The 22,434-nt window shown below is 38.8% G+C and overlaps 1 protein-coding gene across 2 annotated transcripts in view; it reads right to left on the minus strand.

The window, feature by feature from the left end:
- Positions 1–4,434: 4,434 nt before the first annotated feature.
- SLC16A12 (solute carrier family 16 member 12) overlaps positions 4,435–22,434 on the minus strand; it is a 71,201-nt gene continuing 53,201 nt past the window's right edge. For both annotated transcript variants that reach the window (XM_075215186.1, XM_075215187.1), the window contains 6 exons: positions 21,612–21,882; positions 19,417–19,520; positions 15,689–15,832; positions 10,648–11,203; positions 7,963–8,222; positions 4,435–6,584 (listed from right to left, as the gene is read on the minus strand). In XM_075215186.1, the coding sequence (XP_075071287.1) occupies positions 6,361–6,584; positions 7,963–8,222; positions 10,648–11,203; positions 15,689–15,832; positions 19,417–19,520; positions 21,612–21,727 (1,404 nt within the window). In that variant the 5' untranslated portion in view covers positions 21,728–21,882 and the 3' untranslated portion in view covers positions 4,435–6,360. The remainder of the gene's footprint in view (positions 6,585–7,962; positions 8,223–10,647; positions 11,204–15,688; positions 15,833–19,416; positions 19,521–21,611; positions 21,883–22,434) is intronic.

The raw sequence follows: 22,434 nt of genomic DNA on the forward strand, positions 1-22,434 counted from the left end.
AAAATTGTCCCTAGTCTCTCTGTCTGTGTGTGTGTATGTTAGGGAATTTAGACTGTAAGCTCCAATGGGGCAGGGACTGATGTGCGTGAATTCTCTGTACAGCGCTGCAGAATCAGTGGCGCTATATAAATGATAATGATGATGATGATGTTGATGAAGTCCCACAGTATAGCCCGGGGGGAGATTAATCCATTTACACCTATAGCAAATGTAAAGTATCTAAAGATGTTTCAGTACCCCCCAAACCTGTAATTATATTATACTGGTTTCTTAAGTATTATTATATAGATGCAATAACTACTGCAATTCAATCAGTTACATTAAGATAGCTAGATGTTCCCAGGTATGCTTTATATATTTGACACTGAAACAATTCCAACATTATCTAGATAGCAATGTTTAATATGCTATTATAGACTAATACTGTCCACACACACTGTAATATTACAGCTGATATCAGGCAAATAGCCTAATATTGCAGTGGATGTGGCCTGAAAACTACAACAATTCCAGATAATGATTGAAATTGAAATCATTTAGATTATTATCAGACATTTTTGTAAATGTACAGAACATTGCTGTCAACTAATGTGTGGTGTCACCTTCTGACCATATTCTTTAGATTAAAATTCGGACAGTCATGTGACCTAAAGCTTGGTCACAAAGTTTGAGACTATAACATCCACCGCATACTTCCTTTTACAACACAAATAAGGTAATAGAAACTTGTCCCCACTACCCGTGGTAATTTGCGTCCAATCCTTAATTCATACTAGCGTACTCACAGAATGTCTAGGGGACCCCCGAATTTCAGGTAGCACAGAAGAGCACATCACCCTCCCGTATCCTGCCCCCTTCCACAGTGAAGTGGGTAGGGGCGGGGCTTAATAACATCAAAGTTAGCAAGTATGATTTAATTATGATAAATTAAGTATTGTGAGGGGACTGTCCTGAAAAACACAGGACACACCGCAGCTAGTAGGAATGGACCATACGTGCTCAGCTTTTGAAAACCTCAGGTGAAATGAGTACTCTACATTACTACATCAAAAAATGGGAGCTCTTAATTTGTCTTTATAATTGTTATTCTTATTTATCATCTAATAAGAAACAGGAAATAATAAGCCATTCAGTTAACAATGAGATTGAGGGCACTGACGTGTCTAGGCGAGATGCCAGTGCCAAAAAACTGGACTTGTCTTACAATGGCAATGCTTTGCAATCTCTCTTTTCAATGAACAGAAATGGACAATTCAAGGAGAGCAAAGTGTTTTTTTCTCTGTAGTGGAGTAACTGACTTTTGTAATGTGGTGTAAAATGGTAGTGATCTTGTACTTCACTTATTCATACTTGTGCGATTCTTTCAAACTTCTTCTTTTACAAATGTACATGACTGGTGACCAGGGCAGGCCGAACACATAAGCATGGCAGGGGGTGCCACTCTTCCAGGTGCCCAGCAAGCCTGCCTGCACTGGGAAAAAAAATGTGGTGCAGGCAGGATGCTGCCTGCCACAAAATTTCAGAGATGGCTGCTAACCTGTATAACTGAACAGAGAGGCGCAGAGTCTAACGTTCCCCCGGTATTCACCAGGGACCCCCGCAAGGAAGTTTGGGCTTCGTTGCAGAGGGTACGCATGTCGCAGTTCTTCAAGACAGTCACCGAAGTAGCGACAGCAGTAGACAGGTGTAGTCAGGCAGTCCAGCTCAAAGCCAAACGAGCGGTGCGGTACACAGGGAGGTTCCAGAGAGAAGTCAGGTCAAGCCAAATAGTCAAACAGCCTGGCAGCAAGGTACCAAAACCAAACACAGGAGAATAGTAACAAGAACCGAAGCACACTGGATCAGAAGTTGAGGAAGCTCTGGAGCAGGAGTGAACCAATACTCTGGCACCCAACATGTGTCAGAGGGTGCTCTATAAACCATAAGGTGCATCCTGATTTGGTGATGGGGATTTGGCGGTCAGACATGCTGACCGCTGACAGGTGAGCGGAGATAGCGTCCCGCTGCCTAGCAAAGGGGACGCAACTGAACAGAGCATGCACACACATTGCATGCAAGGAAAAAGGAGCGTCCCGCTGCTAGACAACGAGATGCGGCTGTCGAGAAGCTGCAGGCATCCGTCTCCTGCACCAAGTGTCAGTGCGGAGATGGTGCCTGACACTGCCATTCCACCTTCTGAGTAGCAAACACAGGCATATGGGGGTTGACCCAGAAAACCCAGCACCGACCCTGCTGGTGATGTCAAAAGCAGGTATACTTTGTTTGACAATAAATCATGACAGATTTATAGACAATGGAATATGTCTTTGTTTAACTATTAAATCTGCAATTATATTAATATAATACTGTCTTGATAATACTAAAGTATATGGTATTGGTTTAGGTTTAGCCTGTCATGAAATATTAATGGAATTATCTTTTCATTTAATATTAATTGAAGTCAATATATATATATATATATATATATATATATATATATATATATATATATATATATACTATTCCACAGTATTTGCAGGTTAAACTGTAATTGTAATTAATTTAATATTAATTGAAGTTAATATGTATACAGTCAAGTCCATAAATATTGGGACATCGATACAATTCTCATATTTAGGGCTCTATACACCACCACAATGGATTAACAAACAAGATGTGCTTTAATTGCAGACTTTCAGCTTTAATTTTATGGAATTTACATCCAAATCAGTGAACAGTGTAGGAAGTACAACGGTTTCTATATGTGCCTCCCACTTTTTAAGGGACCAAAGGTAATGGGACAAACTAAACAATCCTACATCAAACTTTCACTTTTTAATACTTTGTTGCAAATCCTTTGCAGGCAATTACAGCCTGAAGTCTGGAACGCATAGACATCACCAGACGCTGGGTTTCATCTTCAGTTCCCGCTTGTTCTTGGGGCATTTTCCCTTCAGTTTTGTCTTCATCAAGTGAAATGCATGCTCAATTGGATTCAGGTCAGGTGATTGACTTGGCCATTGTATAACATAACACTTGTTAGCCTTAAAAAACGTTTTGGTTGCTTTTGCAGTATGCTTTGGGTCATTGTCCATCTGCACTGTGAAGCGCCGTCCAATGAGTTCTGAAGCATTTGACTGAATATGAGCAGATAATATTGCCCGAAACACTTCTGAATTCAACCTGCTGTTTTTTTCAGTATTTACATCATCAATAAATACAAGAGAACCAGTTCCATTGGCAGCCATACATGCCCACGCCATGACACTACCACCACCATGCTTCACTGATGAGGTGGTATGTTTTCGATCATGAGCAGTTCCTTTCCTTCTCCATACTCTTCTCTTACCATCACTCTGCTACAAGTTGATCTTTGTCTCATCTGTCCACAGGATATTGTTCCAGAACTGTAATGGCTTTTTTAGATGTTGTTTGCCAAACTTTAATCTGGTCTTCCAGTTTTTGTGGCTCACAAATTCTTTACATCTTGTGATGAACCCTCTATATTCACTCTTGTGAAGTCTTCTCTTGATTGTTGACTTTGACACGTATACACTTACCTCCTGGAGAGTGTTCTTGATTTGGCCAACTGTTGTGAAGGGGTTTTTCTTCACCAGGGAAAAAATTCTTCTGTCATCCACCACAGTTGTTTTCCGTGATCTTCCGGGTCTTTTGATGTTGCTGAGATCTCCGGTGCGTTCTTTCTTTTTAAGAATGTTCCAAACAGTTGATTTGGCCACACCTAATGTTTTTGCTATCTCTTCGATGGGTTTGTTTTGATTTTTCAGCCTAATGATGGCTTGCTTCACTGATAGTGACAGCTCAGATTCCAAATGCAAATGTCACACCTAGAATCAACTCCAGACCTTTTACCTGCTTAATTGATGATGAAATAATGAGGGATTAGCCCACACATGTCCATGAAATAGCTTTTGAGTCGATTGTCCCATTACTTTTGGTTCCTTAAAAAGTGGGAGCCACATATAGAAACCGTTGTAATTCCTACACCGTTCACCTGATTTGGATGTAAATACCCTCAAATTAAAGCTGAAAGTGGTGTATAGAGCCCAAAATATGAGAATTGTGTTGATGTCCCAATATTTATGGACTTGACTGTGTATATATATATATATATATATATATATATATATATATATAATAGCGAGAGAACTAGACATTTATATATTCTAACCAACTTGCACAATTTGCTTCAAATGGTAAACAACAAAGGAACAGATTCCACAACATTTACGGGGGTTGTATAGAAATGCCTCATTTTTGTCTATAAATGAGATACAAAATTGAAGCATTTTTAATCAGTAAAGGTATTTTTCTTATTCTCAAAGAACACTTTTTTATATAAATATCTCTCACTGTATATATGTTATAAGGCAAATGAAATAAGATTTTTTTCAAGAGAGCACAGAAAATAATAGGTAGCAAAAAGCAACAAAGCAGTAATTAATATTTTTTATTTTGATGTGAATCAAGGCATACATTTGCAGAGTCATAAAGTGAGTAAAAAACGTGAAACTTCAACAGGAAGTCAGAATGACTTGCTGATACACTGGGTCTTCATACTGGCACATGGTAAGGCCTATCAACGCAGAGAATGGGAGGCTAGGATAGAACCAAAATGATGTATAGTTTTCAGCACACAGCTATCTATGCTTTCTTATTTTATTGACAAAACGAAAAAAGTCAAGAATGATGAAAACAATGTATCTTTCTCCTTTACCGGTTCAATGTCTCTTCAGTTTCATGTCACTGTACGCCATTTGTATGATGATCCGCGCAATGTACAGCGCTACATAATATGTTGCTGCTTTGTAAATAAAAGATAATACATTTTATAACAGTTTCAGCTGCTGTTGTCAGTCGGCTAGTGGCTGGTATTACAATATATGAAAACCTTGTTTAAGATTCATTAAGGCACAAGTAGAGACTAAATGGTCAATAAGTAGACCACTAATAGTCAATATAATGTATTTCAGAAGCCCTCATGTGTGTACTCTGCTACCTCAAAGGGACTGCACTAGGTGGTGAAGTGTCCTGTGTCTCCACACTAGGACATAGGCAAACCAAGAGGGGTTTCCTAGTGCCTGGAAACCCCCCTCCAAGCCCGGGGCACTGTATAATTGAGGTGGGTGCTCGAAAAGAGAGAGCTGCATGCACCTAACAGTAATGCACGCAGCATTGCCCATGTATATTATGGGGATAGGGAGAGTTGGAGAGCAACCAAGCACTCTCTAAAATTATGGCCATGCCCCCATGCATGTTGGTCACGCCCACTGGCGGCGTGGTGTGGAAACCCTCCTCTGCGAATTGCGTTTGCCCCTGTTGGAGGTATGTGCAATCTTATCTTCATTAATACCCTCAAACCAACATCAAGTTGTGTATACAGTGCAACAAACAGGTAAAACCATAGCTAACCAATAATTACTTTATCAGCTAGTTAAGCTGTGAGAGCATCAGGAATTTGGGATGTGAAATCAGAATCATTAGAAGAAGGTCCTATAACGGCCAAAGATGAAGCCTTTGGAGGCCACATAGTCTTCCATAGTTGCTGGGTGGTTTAGACATGTATTTTCTGCATCTAAACCCTAGAGGTCATTACTGATAGCCTGTGCACACAGGAGACAGCCAATTCATGAATTTAACTAACATTCACTAGATAGTAGTGACATTCCTGGGGAAAGTCATAATAAGCACCTTATGTCTCGGTCATGTCACTAGTTTCTAATAAATCAATTAGCTGCATTCTCCTGAATGTCAGTTTATCTCACAAAATGTTTCCACTATGACAGGTATATTTTAAGGCAATAATCCACAGTGAAGCCACCACCTGTGGTAACACTCATTCTGCATTGTGTATGTTCAATGGCACAGTGGGTTCCTATGTAGCTTTATCTCAGGTCCCTTGCTGCATTTAAGTAGTCCGTATTATAATTTCAAATTAAATAAAGCTTAATTATGTTCCAGTAGTGAAGATTGAAAAGTTCCTAGCTTATCTTCTTTAATACATTGCATTGAAAAAAGAAAGTCTCACATTCACATACGACTGCTCACCATAGTGTTTCAAGCTCAAAATACAGTTTATCATTTTCAAAAAAAATCTACTCCTATTAAAGAGTAAGCCAGGATAGTTTATAAAGTTTTCTAGAATGTTCCTTATAAAGTGCAGGTTTTCTGTATTTGATGTGCAATATGGACATCTACCAGCCCGGAAATTCCTTCTTCGCAGAATTGTGTCTGTTTGAAAGATGGTGGCTGGTATATGCTATAGTAGAACCTACTACACTTCAGAATGGCTTTTGTTGATTTCTCATTTTCTATAATCCAGGCCTCCTTAAAGCATTGACAAATTTGAAACCTTTTCACCTAAACCTCTTTGTGGTTAAACTCTTCAGTGGCTGGACAGGACACGTCTCCGTTACTCCGGATCTCTTGCTTGGTGTCAGTGACAGGCACAGTTAGTGGCAGCTTTCTTTTTTTTATCTTCTTTATCAGTTTGGAAACAGCTAGTAACACAGCACAAAAAATCATAGAAAATCCACTTAAAAGGAATGCTGCTGTATAGTTTCCTGTTGTGTCCACCAGCAAACCTGCAAAAAATAAAAACAAATAAATACATTTAACAAAATATTTCATATTAGATGAGTCAAATTAAAATTGCAAGCATTATTATTAATATTAGTAGTAGTAGTAGTGTTAGTAGTAAGCAGTTGTAGATTAATATTAATAGTATTATCATTATTATTATTATTATTATTATTAACCTTTATTAATATAGTGTCATGGCAAGTCATGCTTTGTTTTTCTATTTGTATTTGCATGATACAAAAAAAGCTGAAAAGTGGAATTAAATTGATTCCCTATTTTAGCCATACCTCCCAACATTTGGATAGGCAGCACTGGGAGGGGGATGTAACTATGCCACAATGGGGGCGTGACTCCACCCCATGGGCGTGCCCAGCATTTTCGACCCTGTTCTCTCCTTCCACCGTTGCTCTGCCATACAGAGCAGCAGTGCACAAAATACCTCCCAGGTTTCCCAACGATCAGGACAAAGCTATCCCGATCGGGATGGCAGGACAGTGCCCTTAAATCTAGACTGTCCCCCCTAAATCTGGATGGCTAGATGGTATGTATTAGTTAACTGAATAGATTTTGGAAGAAAAGTTTAGTCCTATTTAGGTCTCTTCATCAGGCATGTTACAAAATATGGGTTTATTCTTTCAAACGCAAAATTCTACTTATTTTACTGCATATGTGCCGTAAAACAACATGGAAGGCAGAATTTATTGTAAGTTATACTTGCAGCCTCCCTACGCCTGGAGAGGGGAACCAGGAATGTACAATTTAAATAATGTAAGGGTGTGCACAGATAAGTGTGGCAAGCCCCCTAGAGATGCAAGCTCCATTATGTCTATAAAAGGAATCAAATCAAACACCAATAACGAATGCACCAAAATGTTGTAGTATTTACCTGCTATAAAATACAACTACATCTAGGACGTACCATATAACAAGCGCCAAGAGCAGTTGTGTTTCCGCCGTTGTTGTTTATTTAGATTTCTTTTATAGACATAATGGAGCTTGCGCTGTTTAAGTGGCAGTGTATGTGTACGTTATTTGGCAACGGTTTTCTTCATTTCTACTTTGTCTTAGGACTGATAAATAATGATTGCTAGCTACCTAGCAACTGATGTCATCATTTACAGTTTTCGGTTTCGTTTTTTTATGTGTGGGGAGGCTCGCTATGATGCTTTTTGTTTGTAATGCTGTTTACTTTGCAATTGTTTCTATACCATGTTGGACTGATAGATAGATAGATTGATAGATAGATAGATAGATAGATAGATAGATAGATAGATAGATGGCTCTTTTCCCATTTTTACATTTAAATGTCAGAAGAAATCTTTAATTATTTATAGTTGCATACAATGTAGAGCCCATTTTAAAGTAGTGTAGTACACATACCTGATATAGGTGGGCTCACGAGGTACGGCACTGCATGGAGAAAGAACACCACTCCGAGGGCAGATGATAAGTTTTCTGTGCCTACAACATCCCCAGTCACAACAGGAATCAAAGCCACGTAGGCTCCATCAAAATAACCAAATGTAACAGAGAAAGGCACAAGTAGTTGGAAGCAATTAAGAAGTGGAAGGAAAAGGCAACTTAGGCCATCCATTGCCACTGCTATGAGGTAGCATGCGTATCGGTGCTTTTTCAGGAACCTGTAATAAAAATAAAATGTCAAATTTGTGATAATAGTTATTGATGTAATTATCCATTATTAGGGCTTTCATTTATTACAAATAAAAATGCAAGGAAACATGACATAGGGTTTGCATTTTTTTTTACACTGTATTATTACAAAACTAAATTTGAGATTGGTTATTCTTTACCGCACTGAATTGGTTGTGGAATTATTTGTCAGGTGAAACTCATGGCTAATAATTCCTAGATTTGAAGCTGTCACATATATGACCCTCTCTCACCTTTGCACTAGCCTACATTGCATGAGTTATCCCATTTAATACATCATTATAAGTCACTGCGGAATTTGTTGACACTATAAAAATATTTAATTTGATGAAGTTTCAAAAATAATTAAAAATAACAATAATACTAATTTAAACTTTGCAGAGGATTTTTTTTGCATGAAAGGAGAGTATCTAGACTAGACATTATGTCATAAACTACATTTGACACCAGGGGGCACCACCTCATATCAGTTGTATCAAGATTGTCAACCAGTATGTACATTGAATAGATATACCTGATGAGCATATGTATTCATATAGAATGTATACTTTATACAAGATTGGCATAAACATAGCAGGTTATAATTACTTTTTCACATTTAATGAATAAGTATTGAAGTGTTCTTTTATTCATCAATATCAGCAAGAATTCCTGAATTACACATACTATTACACACTCCCAATTTATGCTCTGCTGCATGCAAATCCCTGCAGTCCCCGTTTCACTAAAATCAATGTCCCTAATTTAGGTCAGTTATATTGATCCAAATAAATTTGATTTCAAATTTTGTGTGTGGATCTATTAAACATGTATTTATTTTGAAAATTAAACAAATAGTGTGTCTTTCTAGGCTGGAGTGTTCCAATTCTACCAAATCAACACCTTAGCCAGAACATGAGTCAAATGTACCACTTTTATCACTAGGTGGCGCCAAGTTCATGTGAATATTTATAATGTTCTCAAGCAGTATGTATGGTGTAATAATATTCATGTTAGTAGGTCATTTGAAACGGACCGTGTATGAATTCCGGACAGAAGAAATACCGACACTTATCCTGCCGGCATGAAAATGCTGACAAGGTGAATGCAGGTATTTCAATTTGCCTGACACTGATAAAATCTTGCCGCATAATGAAATCTGACAGCCAGTAGGTATAACATAGGGCTTTCGGCACTGGCCGTGTGGGAAAACCCCACACTGTTTGTCATCCCCCCTTCCCCCGACGTTCAGTCTATCATCACTAGGCTGGCAGCACCAGGGTTAATATGACTCTATTTTTAACACTGTTTACTGCCGGCAGCTCCGCTGACTGTATAGCCGCTGGACCCACTGGCATTGCTGATCTAATGTCAGCATTGTGACTGTCGGCAACCACAATGTTGGCATTTTATCAGTGTCGGGCAAATTGGAATGCCGGAATGTTTGTCTGCATTTTCATGTCGGCAGGATTAATGTCAGTATTTCTTCCTCTGGGAATATGACTACAACTGTTTGAAACATCTGGACATAAAACATGTAACATAATAAATAATTTCTTGGGTATAAAGGGGCTCATTTAGAGTAAACTTTTGTCTAAGATATACATTAATTACTGGTCATGTGCACCACAAATGCGTATGCGTACATCCTTATATAGATTTTGGCACATTGTTGACTTGCGTCCCCTGGAGATGCGGTACAGGAACAGATTGGGGTGATCAAGCACAGGATGCACACTGTAAGGGCACATTTATGCCATCGCAACATAATTAGATGTGGACATATCCACACCAGCTTTTAGGAGGCTGGATGGCTTATGCAATGTTACACAATGATGATGAGTATTATTTAGCTGTTTCTGATTAGCTGATTGCATATTGACCCCATCCAGCTAATAGTACTTAGAAAAGAACTTACATTTGGGCTGCTGTAGAAAATAACATTCCCATTTGTTTTTGTTCTGTTTGTAAACAACAGATGTGGAGGTGTTTGAATTGCATTTTATATGGAAAATGCAACTTTCGCATTTATTAAGGGTCAAGACAATATGCATTTCAATCCATTATTACATTGTGTACAAATAGGGTAATGTAACTTCAGCATTTACTACTAACACTGTCAAGCCACATCTACACTATTGTAGGGTGTAAGTATACATACTTGTGTGCCTGGCATACGTCTGGCACAAATGCTACTCTTTTGACTCAACATATTCATTAAGTCACCTTTTCCTTTTCAATGACCAAATGCATCTAACTCTAAATGAGCCCAATAGTCTTTAGCTTATTTGATTAGTATTTAGTATACTTTATCGCTATCTACCCCTAATGCTGAATTTTTATTCCATGTATGACACTAACCATTCTGTCTATACAATAATCTTTAAAACTGTATTTGAAATTAATTGAAATTACCTTCTGTCTGTCAGCCATCCAAAAGTGATGTTGCCTACAATGTCTATCACGCCAAGAATAGACATTAAGAAGGCGGCTTGTTGGTGGCTCACGCCGACACTTAGAGCATAAGGCACAAGGTAGACAAAGGGGGGGCTACATCCATAGGCTAGAAATAGGAAGGATATGGCAAGTATGATGAAGTTCGGTTTCAGCAGAAAGCTGTACTCCTTTTGAGAACAGTAGCATAAACTCTTGTGAGTGCAGTCCTGGCTCAGAGGTGAGCATTTGGAAGACGGAATGTTGCTTTCCCTTGGCTCTTTTGGATTATGCTCCTTCGGGTATATAGGTCGCATTAAAGCACCACAGACACAAAGATTGGCAACAAAACCACCAAGGATGAGTAAAGCTCCACGCCAGGAAAACTGTTCAATTAGCAGCTGAACCACAGGGGCTAAAATAAAGGTGCCGATCCCGCTTCCTGACATGGCAATTCCATAAGCCAAGGCTTTTCTCTTGTGAAAGTACTTTCCCACCATGGCAATGGCAGGACTGTAGCAAAGTGCAAATCCAAGACCTAGAATATTAGAAATAAAGAGTATATATAAATAAATAGAGACAGAATAACAAATTATTACATTATGAACTAAAATATGGTGTTTAGTTTCTTTTAGCTTAGTTTTAAAGTTTACATATTTTGTTCTCTGTTCTTTTGTTAAACCACTACACAAGTTTTCATTTCTATGGAAGTATACAATGGGCCTGATTCATTAAGCAAAGGAAAGCAAAAAAAAATGTGTAGCTTTTTACCATGGCAAAACCATGTTGCATTGGTTTTATTCAGCAAAGATTAGCCTCTATAACAGATGTCATATGGCATTTGCTATATTTTTATTAATACACAGAAAACTGCATTTGATGAAATGCTGAGATCGGCTGAGTGTGTATAAACATGGTGGGCCTAATTCATTAAGGTAAGTAAACCAAAAAAAAATGAGTAACTTTGCACCTTGGCAAAACCATGTTGCATTGGAGGGGGAGGCAAATTTAAAATGTGATGGCAGATTTATATTTGGGGTAAGGCATGTTCTAGATCAACTTTAAATGTCAGTGAAAAATAAAGCTATCAAGTATTTGTGTGCTACATGAAAAAACAGACAGTATTTTCCTTATGTGCAAAATAATAAATTAATTTGCACCCCTTGCATTGTAACATGGTTTTCCCACCTTTCAAAGTTACTCATTTTTTAGCTTACTTACCTTAATGAGTCAGGACCAAGATGTCTGCCCTGTTCCTACAATTAAACATTGTGTGTAATAAATATATTTATTTACATGTGCCTATATTTGACTTATATTCCAGGGTGTTCCTGTCAAAAGGTGAGCAGAGTACCTTGCCTCAGACAGCAAAACATGAAGGATGACAGGGAGTAAGGTAACCAACACAAGAGAAATATCTTGGTTTATGTCATTTCCATGTCAGGAATCAGCTCCTGTATTTTAGTTCTTGGCTGGGTCGTGTCAAAGCATACAGCCTGACGCCACTCCTCAGTTCTCTTTCCCCACTATCATCGGTGCACTGCTCAATACACTGATATCACAAGGACCATGCCAGTGACATCAGGAGATGAAGGGGCAGAGGAGAGTTAGGTTGGGAGAAACCTCAGGCATTCAGTACATCTGTACTGTGTCTCCTGCTGTCACAGGTTCACTCCTTGATTTACTGATAAAGGAGGAGACATGTACTGATCATATGCCCATATATCTTTGTGCCATGGAAGGGACAAGAGGGAGAGGGTAATGCAGTCAACGCCTGACTAAAGGCCCAATTATAAAAACTGGACTTGAAGAGTTTTTGATTGTTTGCTTTTAAAAAAATAATAAAAATTACTCCATTTGGGGGACTTAGAAACATGGTGGGGGGGGGGGGGGGCCTCTCTCAGGTGACATTGTGGCCAGGAGCAGTCCTGATAGCTAGCATAGGTTAATCTAATCTAGAATCATTCTTGGCTTCCTAATTTGGAGAAACAATGTATTATTTTCTTGATCTTTACTTTCAAGGAACGTATTTAGGGTTAGACTTCAGAGAGAAGCCGTCTCCAGGAAGCTGAAACAATAAACACCACCATTAATGAAATAATGACCCATGACATGGTGAATGGATGAGGTCAGCCACAGCTTTATTATATAATTATTCTCCTTTCAGTATGTAATACAAATGAAACCAACTATTACCATTAGGCAAATATATTAGCAGTAATTGTGACAAATAACTATAGGAAAAACAAGGAAAATGACTAGCAATTAACACCCACTCTGACACCTTGTATTACAGACAATCATTAGCCCCAGCAATGGAAATACCCTGGGTGCAGGGGTTGAGGACACTCCAGGGACCAGAGGCTTAGGGGCCCGGCAATGCTCAGAAGTGGCCCATCTGTCCTGTTTTTAGAGCACAGCGGGGAGGGGGCGGGTCTTTGGAGGATACAGTGGCATTGCTGTGCCCCTACCCAAACTTTGCTATGGGGCACAGCAATGCCCAGTTCCAGCCTGCCTGGCCCCTTAATTAGGGACAAATATGTTATGCACTTTGGTGCCTATTAAACTACATTTTTTGTGGAATTTATTATGTAATAGGATAAACGGTGCTTCATGTACATATCATCATATTTAAAAATCGTTTACAACAAAAGCAGATTCAAAGCAAACACTGACTAGTCTGTTGATGCAGGTGCCTCTGTGATGCACATTTTTCCTTTGTAAATGTCTGGCAGGTTTCCATACAAAAACAATAGTAATGCCAGATTATTAATACTATCCTCTAGGAGACCAAATACTAAGCTTTTAATACCACGGCTACTCTAAGCTAATAATGGATGTTATTATTCTCGTTTCCATTTAGTTAGTGAAAAAGCTAATTTAAGCCAACGGTCATTTGGCACCTGGTTATAGAGCTATACCACATTCTATAATTCAGTTTTATTACTTTTTATGTAAATAAATATATTGTAAGATGTTTGCAGCTGTATAAGAGTATGTGCTTTATGTAGACCCACCACCTTGTTCTTATTCAATGTACCCAACTATCTACATATCATACCCAGCAATGCTTATATTTTATTATTATATTACTATATATTGTTTATTATAGCCCATTATGCTGGGATGTTAGCAGTAAGTGGGTTTTTTTCCTGAGCAAATGACTATAAAGTGGGGTAAAGATTAGAGCCAACAATTAGCCAATCAGAGTATTAGAATGCTCACAGGGCTTGGCTAATCTGCAGCCAGTTAGAACGTTGGAATATTTAGAACACAATAGTTACTAAACCATGCAGTAAAACAAACAACAACAATATACACCTGTGAAATGCCCCTCTAAAGTTCATACATACAACTTATGAATCTATCCCTTTCCTGGGTGGCCATTAATGCCAGGAAATTTTTATACATTTTTACCTACTCTCCCAAATATCAGGGTGACTCTCTAATTTCATTTAGTCCCTCAGACTCCCAGAAGAGCAGACCTACCTCACAAATCCCCCCCACTTCTTTATTGAATTGGGCAGAGACGGGGCTTGATTGTGCGATTATAGCCCCGCCTGAACCACAAATGACAGCATTGCACAATATGGACCTCATTTACAGTCGGACGCAAAGTCCGTTTTAGGAGCATCCAACAAAAAAACACTACCACGCATGTGCAGAAAGCCCCAAATCCGCCTGCATCTTGGACGCAATTAACATTTGCGACAGATTGCGACTCACTACGAGAGAATGGGAGGAACGCGGAATTGTGAAGGCGTGACCATGTAAATAAATCCTAGTCGCAGTGATGCGCAGACGCAACACACGTCAAAACAGGGCTAAAGCTGTGCGGCAGGAATTAGGTGGCACAAGCGGTTACTAGCTGCAGGAACTGCTCGCAGCTCGATAGGGTATTAAGAGTGGGACGCAACTGGGGTTGCTTGCCACTCGTAATACCCTACTAAGCTGCAGCACACTCCCTCTCCTACACTTCTTAAATGGACTTTGCGTCCGACTCTAAATGAGATCCTATGGGCGCAGCCACAGTGACAGTGGGCATGCCCATCCCCCACTTTTACCTCCACTTCGGGATCTGAAAAGTTAGCAGTATGGTTCAAGCACTAATGAGATGAAGAAGATTGATTCTCTAGCTATTCCAGCCATTAAAAAACACAAGTCAAATAAACAAGTTTTAATAAATTGAGTAAAATGCTAAATGTTGAAAATATATTTGCATAAGCATTAAAGAAAGCATAGCTAATTCCTGTGATATGACGGTATGCCTAGGAAGATCATGTTTGCTGGTCAGTAGGCAATCCATTAAACAACATAGCCCAAATATAATTTGAATAAGGAGGACATTTTGGCAAAACCAGGTTGAGTTGCTGGAGGGGACACATTTAATTGTACAGACAGATTTAATGTTGGGAGGGGGGCGTGTGATAACTGGATTGTAACCGCATTGTAAAAATCAAACTGCCCAGTATTTATGTGCTGCATGTAAAAGCAGCCAGTATTTCCCAGCGTGCAGTAAACAGGCATTTACACTGGCACCCCTTGCATCACAACATGGAATGACCAGGCACAGATTTGCACCATTTAGCTAGATATCCTCCTAATGCTAAATGAGGTCAAATTACTCTTATGTTAAAAAGATAATCAGCTAAAATAAAACTGCAGAGAAGCAAAGCACTGAGCTGAAGCAGAGGTCTTGAACTTATATTGCATACTTTTAAATGTGTCCCATTTACCAGATATTGCAAGATATGCAAGTTAAAAGACAGATGACGCTGTTACTGTTGCAATTTATGTAATCATTAATTCTGTACGAAATCTGTGGAGTCTGTACTATGTTCCATCGTACAACACGTAAACAGTAATACCTAAGTTGCTTTGGACATACAACTAAACTAGCTAAAAACGCTATGTAATCTTTTTACTTAAAAATATCTCTCTGTTCCCAGGCTTTGTTTTAGAGTCATTTAAATTACAACAAAATCTAAAAAAAAAAATAAAAAGGTTTGATAGCAGAAATTACCTGTGAGGACTCCTAGTGTGAGGTAGAGATACTCCAGGCTTGTAGCAAACGAACTTAGGATGAGTCCCGTGGAAGCAAGAAGCCCACCAAGTATGATTCCCATTTGACACGAGACATGATTACTCACATAGCTTCCAAGAGGGGCTGCATAAAGGAATTAAACAATTAAAAGAAGTTGATTATAAGAGGTAAAATCTCATAATTAGCTGGGTTTTGACTTATTTATGCTGTTGCACAAATTTGTAATGCTATTGCAGCCAATATTGGGGCAATAGACCAAATATCACAGTATTTATATATCCTTCAAGGACGAAAAGCATTGAATATTAAACACAGTGGCCTGTTTCATCATGTGCCCTGTTGACTTCGGGTGTAGGTATGCTATGCCCTACTACACAGGACACTGCAGGATACGTCCAATACTGATGTGGATTATAAATCTGCCAAAGAACACACAGATAAATCATATATATATATATATATATATATATATATATATATATTATATATATATATGATTTCTCTGTGTGTTCTTTGGCACATTTATAATATATATATATATATATATATATATATATATATATGCCACCTGTCCAGGAGGGGGCTGGGAGATTTTACCCTGGGGGGGGGGGGCAAGTCTTGACTCAGCAGCCTACTAGGAGCATTTTAAAGGAAAAAAATGCAGGTGGTCCAGTGATCCAGCCCAAGGTAGCCCATTGTGGAACTGACAAATGCCACCCTGCCCCGCAGCCCAGCCAGCCCCTACACCTGTTAATGGCAAAGGCATTAATGATCACACAGTAAAAAAAAAAAAGGGGGTGATTATTTCTTTTTTTCTAATGAAATACATTTATTAGAATGTTGTTAATGTTTACTGAACATAAAATAAATTTTTACAGTTGCTACTGATTGCAAACATATGTTATAGCATGCATACGAGACTGTCATAACTACTGCTCAGGACTTAGACTAGCCCTGTAGCTGGAGCAAGAGATATGGCAGAAAAACTTTGATACGCTCAGGGCTTGATTTGGAAGTGGCTGCGTGCACTTGAGTTTGCCACACCCTTACTGTACATTCACTATGACAAAACATCCTTCTCAGCCTGTTTCACTCCCCAAAATCGTAGGCTGAAGTCAGTGTCCTTTGCATTTGAAGGCGGAGACGACAGGGCTTGTTTTACTGGCGTATGTCCCGGATCTGTTCATGCTCAGAGTGTTTTTGCGTACAATATGCTCAATATCACCAGATACGTGTCTTGATGAATCAGGCACGGTAAGTCCAATCCAGTCTGAGGTGTAGATTTATCAGTGCTAAAAGTGGAGGTGTTACCCATAGCAACCAATGAGATTTAACCTATTTTATCTAGTATATAGTTCCACTTTGCCTAGAAGGTTTGATAATTGTACCCATGAGTCTGTTTTGACGACAGACCATTAATTTATTTCATTACCACCACTGGGTAACTGAGAAGAGGAAAGTTAAACTCCCCAGACACCAATACACCCTATGTAGAGAGGCCCTGTTTTTTTTTGGGTTTTTTATTAAAAAAAGCTTGCATTATGTTTTGCACTTCACAAAGTGATCATCAAAGGTCTATACATGTAACTGACATCCAAAATTAACCCAGAATCAGACAGAACCAGGTGATAGGCACAGTGGTTTAATGCGTTGATACTGGAAAGTGTCTACGATGTAGTTATTAATGAACCGTCTACTTGCCAGTGCCTGGCACTAGAGAGACTACTCTGCACATTCTCTCTGTACACTGACTGTAAGTAAAACAATTGATGCTGCAGCATTTTTTCCCTTTATTCAAATGTTTTCTTGCTAAAACCAAGAAGGAACATTGGACAAAAAAAGCTATCATCAAATTCCGATTATAGTTGGTTTATTAATACATAATCAGCCACCAAGATGCTGAAAAATCTGCCACATTTTATGTCTGCATATCTGTGTGTGTCTAGCAAAATGAAAACATGAGGTATTAGTTCATATTTTGATCAAAAGACTTAAGCCTTATTGCCAAACTGCTGGTACCATATATAATGTGGGATATACCGAGCGCGGGCTTATTTTTCTCACATTTTATGTCTATCTTTGATACACTTTGACTTCTGCAACTTTCAGTTTGAACACTACGTAAGTTGTCATCCTGAGAGAAGGACATATTTTCTGGTACCTGCTGAGCAGCAGTAAAAGGTAAACTTAAATAGGTTCCCAGACATATGAATGTTACAAATTTTAATAACAATATCTTTAGCTTTTATAAGCTTTATCTATATCTATTACATTATTACTGTACTTATCTGAAATGTTTTTTTTCATGTTTTCACGTTTACATTGTGTTCCCAGAATTCCTATTGTTACCCATACTCCTCTTATATTTTTCCTGTTACGAAACTAACATACTGTGAAAAGCATGTCAAACAAATGCTGCTGACACAGTTATGCTGAACCACATTGCTGTAGTTTTTTTCAGAGGAGTCAGGATGGTGCAGACAGCAACTCTTGTAGTTCCAGCAATTCAAACAAACTAAAGTATTTACAATTCCATGCGACACTGCTGCTTGCTAGACACAAAGTCCACTCACTAGTCTCGGTCGCCCAACCCAGTTCTTCCCAAGCACTAACTAGCTGAACCCTTACATAATTTCACCCATGTGCTCAACTTGTAACCCTGTACTCTATGTGTGGAGAACTGTGGAGGCTCATGCTTCAGATAAGGTTTCAGAAGCATGCAGACTGGCAGAGTAATTATTATTCTTTACCCTAAAGGTCTATGGCAAACTGGCCTTTTTGACACAATACATACACACTCACTTCAACACAGTAACCTTCACACCTCAGTACCTTTCAGCGCCCAGCTTTGTACATATGAAAGTATTGCTCTTGTGTGAATATAAAGTCTCGCTTCCAAAGCAACATTTGGGAACATCGGTTCAACAAACTAGAGATGTGTCCCATAGATTGTAAGCTTGCGAGCAGGTCCTTCTCACCTCTTTGTCTGTTTTACCCAGTTTGTTTATTAGTTTACTATGTTTGTCCCCAATTGTAAAGCGCTATGGAATATGTTGGCGCTATATAAATAAATGATGATGATGATGATGATGTGTAGACTATCTCCCTTACAGCATTCACAGCGTGTATGACCTGAAAATCTCCAATGTCTGATAATGACCCTATTGAAATCAGGAGGATCTTTAGTTGGCATTTTCATAAATGCAGTCTTCCAACCATACTAACAAACCCCAGTGACAACGTACATTATCCCAATTTGGCCAACGGTGTGTGGTCAGCTTAAGTCAACATAAAGAACCGCATAACATTTATAGAGATTTTTTCTGAAGGGTGGGGGCATGAAGAGGATGAGTTACAACAACGGTTGTAACTCAGTTTTAATAAAAACAGTATATAGCCATAGTGAATTAACTATTAGATAAACGTTAATAAAATATGAGACAATAGGTTCTTAAGCCAAACAAGGTTGTACCTCTCTAATTCAGTAAATCTGCAACTTGGCTATTGTCTGATTAGAAGCTTCTTTAAGCTAGTGATATTCTTAAATTATATGTAGAGATACCCTGTCCACTTTCTTATTTGCAGCATAAAAGTATAAAAGTTCACAATTAAGCATTATACAGCAATCATGTTCATAATGATATTCGCTTTCATATTGCACAATGTCTGTAAGAAATGTTGGTATATATTTACATTGTGTTACTTACCACAGAACATAGTAGCACAGTCAACAATGGAATGTATCCAAGCTGTTCTTGAATAATCTTGACCAAAATAGATTTGGAACTCAACAAAGAATATTGAGATACATCTGCAAAACAGAGAGGACATGCAGTCAAATAAACAAGTCTGGCATCCAGCAGAAATACATTTTTACAACCTAAGTTTTCTAACTCTTTGGAAGCTATTTCTACATTGCTTCATTACATCTCAACCTATTTAGCACTGCAGCCCACCTGTTGTCACATGTGGCTAATTGTTTAAATAGTGGCTGCAAATAAATAAGAACCATGAATAAATATGAACATGTTTGAAAGCCAATGTGAGCTCAATTCACAATTAAAAGTAGTATATAAATGATTCCATGCATAACATAAACCGATTTTATGTTTCCTAATTTCATCACGTCTTTTAGTGCATTCATCGTCTTATCATGACACACGACTCCAAGCCAGAGGCAAATTAAAACTACAATGAGGCAAGGGCTTAAAGCTGCACTACTACCTAAGGTGGCAAACAGTTTACTTCACCACTTTAAAATGGTTGTACATCAGGGGTGTGAGCGTAAGGACCAATGAGAAGCCTGTGGCTGTGATTGTGATTTCTCATTGGTCCTAACTCACATTCCCCTTCCAAACATCACATAGCCTCATTTTTCAGCTAAGGCTGCGAAACTAATCAAAGAACCCAGGGAAAATGACCCCAACAGAAAGTCTGGTTAGGGGAAATCAATGATTATGAGTGCATACATTAAGAATTTTACAGCGCTTTGTGTTACATATATGCATATTCTGGTGATGTTTCTTAGATGTACTGTATGCAACAGGATCTGGGTACAGATTGGATGTGGGGAACAAAGGAGAGTTCTGAGTCAAGGATGACATTAAGTCAGCGAGCTTGAAGGGGCAGGGTTTTTTTTATTGTATTGTCAACAGAAATGCAGATGTCATGTAGGTAGCTTCTACTAACTGTTAGAAGAATTATTAGTTCAGTCTTAAAAAGATTAAGTTTGAGGTGACGAAAGGAAATCCAAGATGACATGGCAGAGAAACATTCAGTAACGTTGGTCAGTACAAATGGTGAAAAATCCTGAGAGGACAATTACATTTGGGTGTTATTTGCATGGAGGTGATACGGAAACACAAAGGAGCTTATTACCGGTAGTTTTCCAAGTAGTATAGTTGAGTGACAAGCTGCAGCCCCTTGATCAAGGGCTGTTGTTAGAATGTGATTGAGATGTTAGCCTGCCAGATCAAGAGAGGAGAATGTAAAATTTGGGGACAGAAATTGTTGTAGAAAGTTGAATAATTGTTGAAAATGAATATAACTGAGATTTCTGTGGATATAAGGAGGCTTGGTTGAGTTAGAAGGTATTGAGGGTAAACTAAACAAAGTCTGGAGGATACAAGATCAAGCCAGTGGCCATCATAATGAGTATATAATTTAGACTACCAGGAGAGACTGTGGGAGGAGGTTAGATGTTGAATTTACCCAAGATGATGGCGAGGATGTCCCAAGATAAATAATGTGGAAGCCAGGCTGCTCTCTTTGGCCTGGTGTGAATGATTGTGTTGATGATGATAACCAGCATGTAGCTTTACTGTGGATTCTGGTCTCGCTCTTGTTTATTCCTTTGGCACCCTGCTTCCTAACTTGGCAATTACCGTGTACCAACCCAGCTAAGACAAGTGGACTTGCTTTTGTTTTATCCTCTGGAACTTGCTTACTGACATTTACTTATCATCTGACGTGATTTGCATACTGGTCAGCCTGCAGTCTGTTTCCTGGGAATCTCCTAACTTGACCACTACTACATATATCTGTGCACACATATAGCATTGTATAGCTCTAGACATACAGTTTCCGGATATTAACCCCTTCAGACTGTACTATTTCAAAGTCTCCTCAGTATTGCCAAACCAGCTTGGACTCTGGACAGTGACTTTATTATCGTGACATTAAGCCTTCAGCTTTCCTTTCGTCTGTTTCTGTGTCTGGAAACTGCCTCCCTGGGATCATCACCTCTACAGCATCACAGATCACTTGCAGCTAAGCTTCGTCAGGAACTCCATTCTGACAAGCCAACTTTCAGCCTTAGAGATCCGATTGCCAGAGTAAGGTAACAGACATTATTACTTATACTGTTATCGTGACAATATGTTTGAGAGTGAAAACCACATACCTTGTAACGGCACGTGTGCAAACTGTAACAAGAAAACAGCCAATCACAATCATCCACCCCCAGCCGCCATCGGGTGGTGCACTGTGCAAAGGCCTCTGCTTTGTCATGGCTGACATCTCTTTTCCAGCCCAAACTTGCGCCCTTAAGTAGACAGAGATCTTTGCAGAACGTCGTTGTCCTCATAAGATCACATCCAAATACCAACAGATTTTCGACGACATGCGGAATATTCCAGGACGGCTGCCTTTTTATACACAATTATTTTCACCATCTGAAAAATAAAAAATACAGTTTAGAGTCACATGATTTTAATTAGATATTCATTTTAAAAACTACCAGAAATTAGCAAATGTGCAATCACAATTCGAAAGAAGAAACTGTTGATTACATTTCAAATTTCCCTCAACTTTAATTAGACACATTGTAAAATTGAAAATGTTACTATGATAGCAATATCACTAGTAGAGCAACATAACCCCGACTTGTGAAGTTACATGGAGACCTATTTATCAACCTATAATACCCCGATAAACTGCAGTTTTCGGGTTATTAAAGCATAACAAAGGCTATTTATTATTGGGGGAACGCAGCAGATCCGATATCTCTGCAATCCCAGCCTCTTCAATCGCAAATCCAGTGCACATAGGTGTCTATGGAGACAGCAATTTTGCCCTAATTATCAAGCCCCAAAATTAGAAGCTTAATCCCGGTAGCCAACGGCATCTGAAGATGGCACTGGCCATTATAACTGATGGGGAGACACCTGGAAGTGATCACTTTACTGTAGATTACTCGCTGGGACAGACTCCTATCAAAGCTTCTG

Source organism: Mixophyes fleayi, chromosome 6 (genome assembly GCF_038048845.1).
Source record: "Mixophyes fleayi isolate aMixFle1 chromosome 6, aMixFle1.hap1, whole genome shotgun sequence".
Classification (NCBI taxonomy): domain Eukaryota; kingdom Metazoa; phylum Chordata; class Amphibia; order Anura; family Limnodynastidae; genus Mixophyes; species Mixophyes fleayi.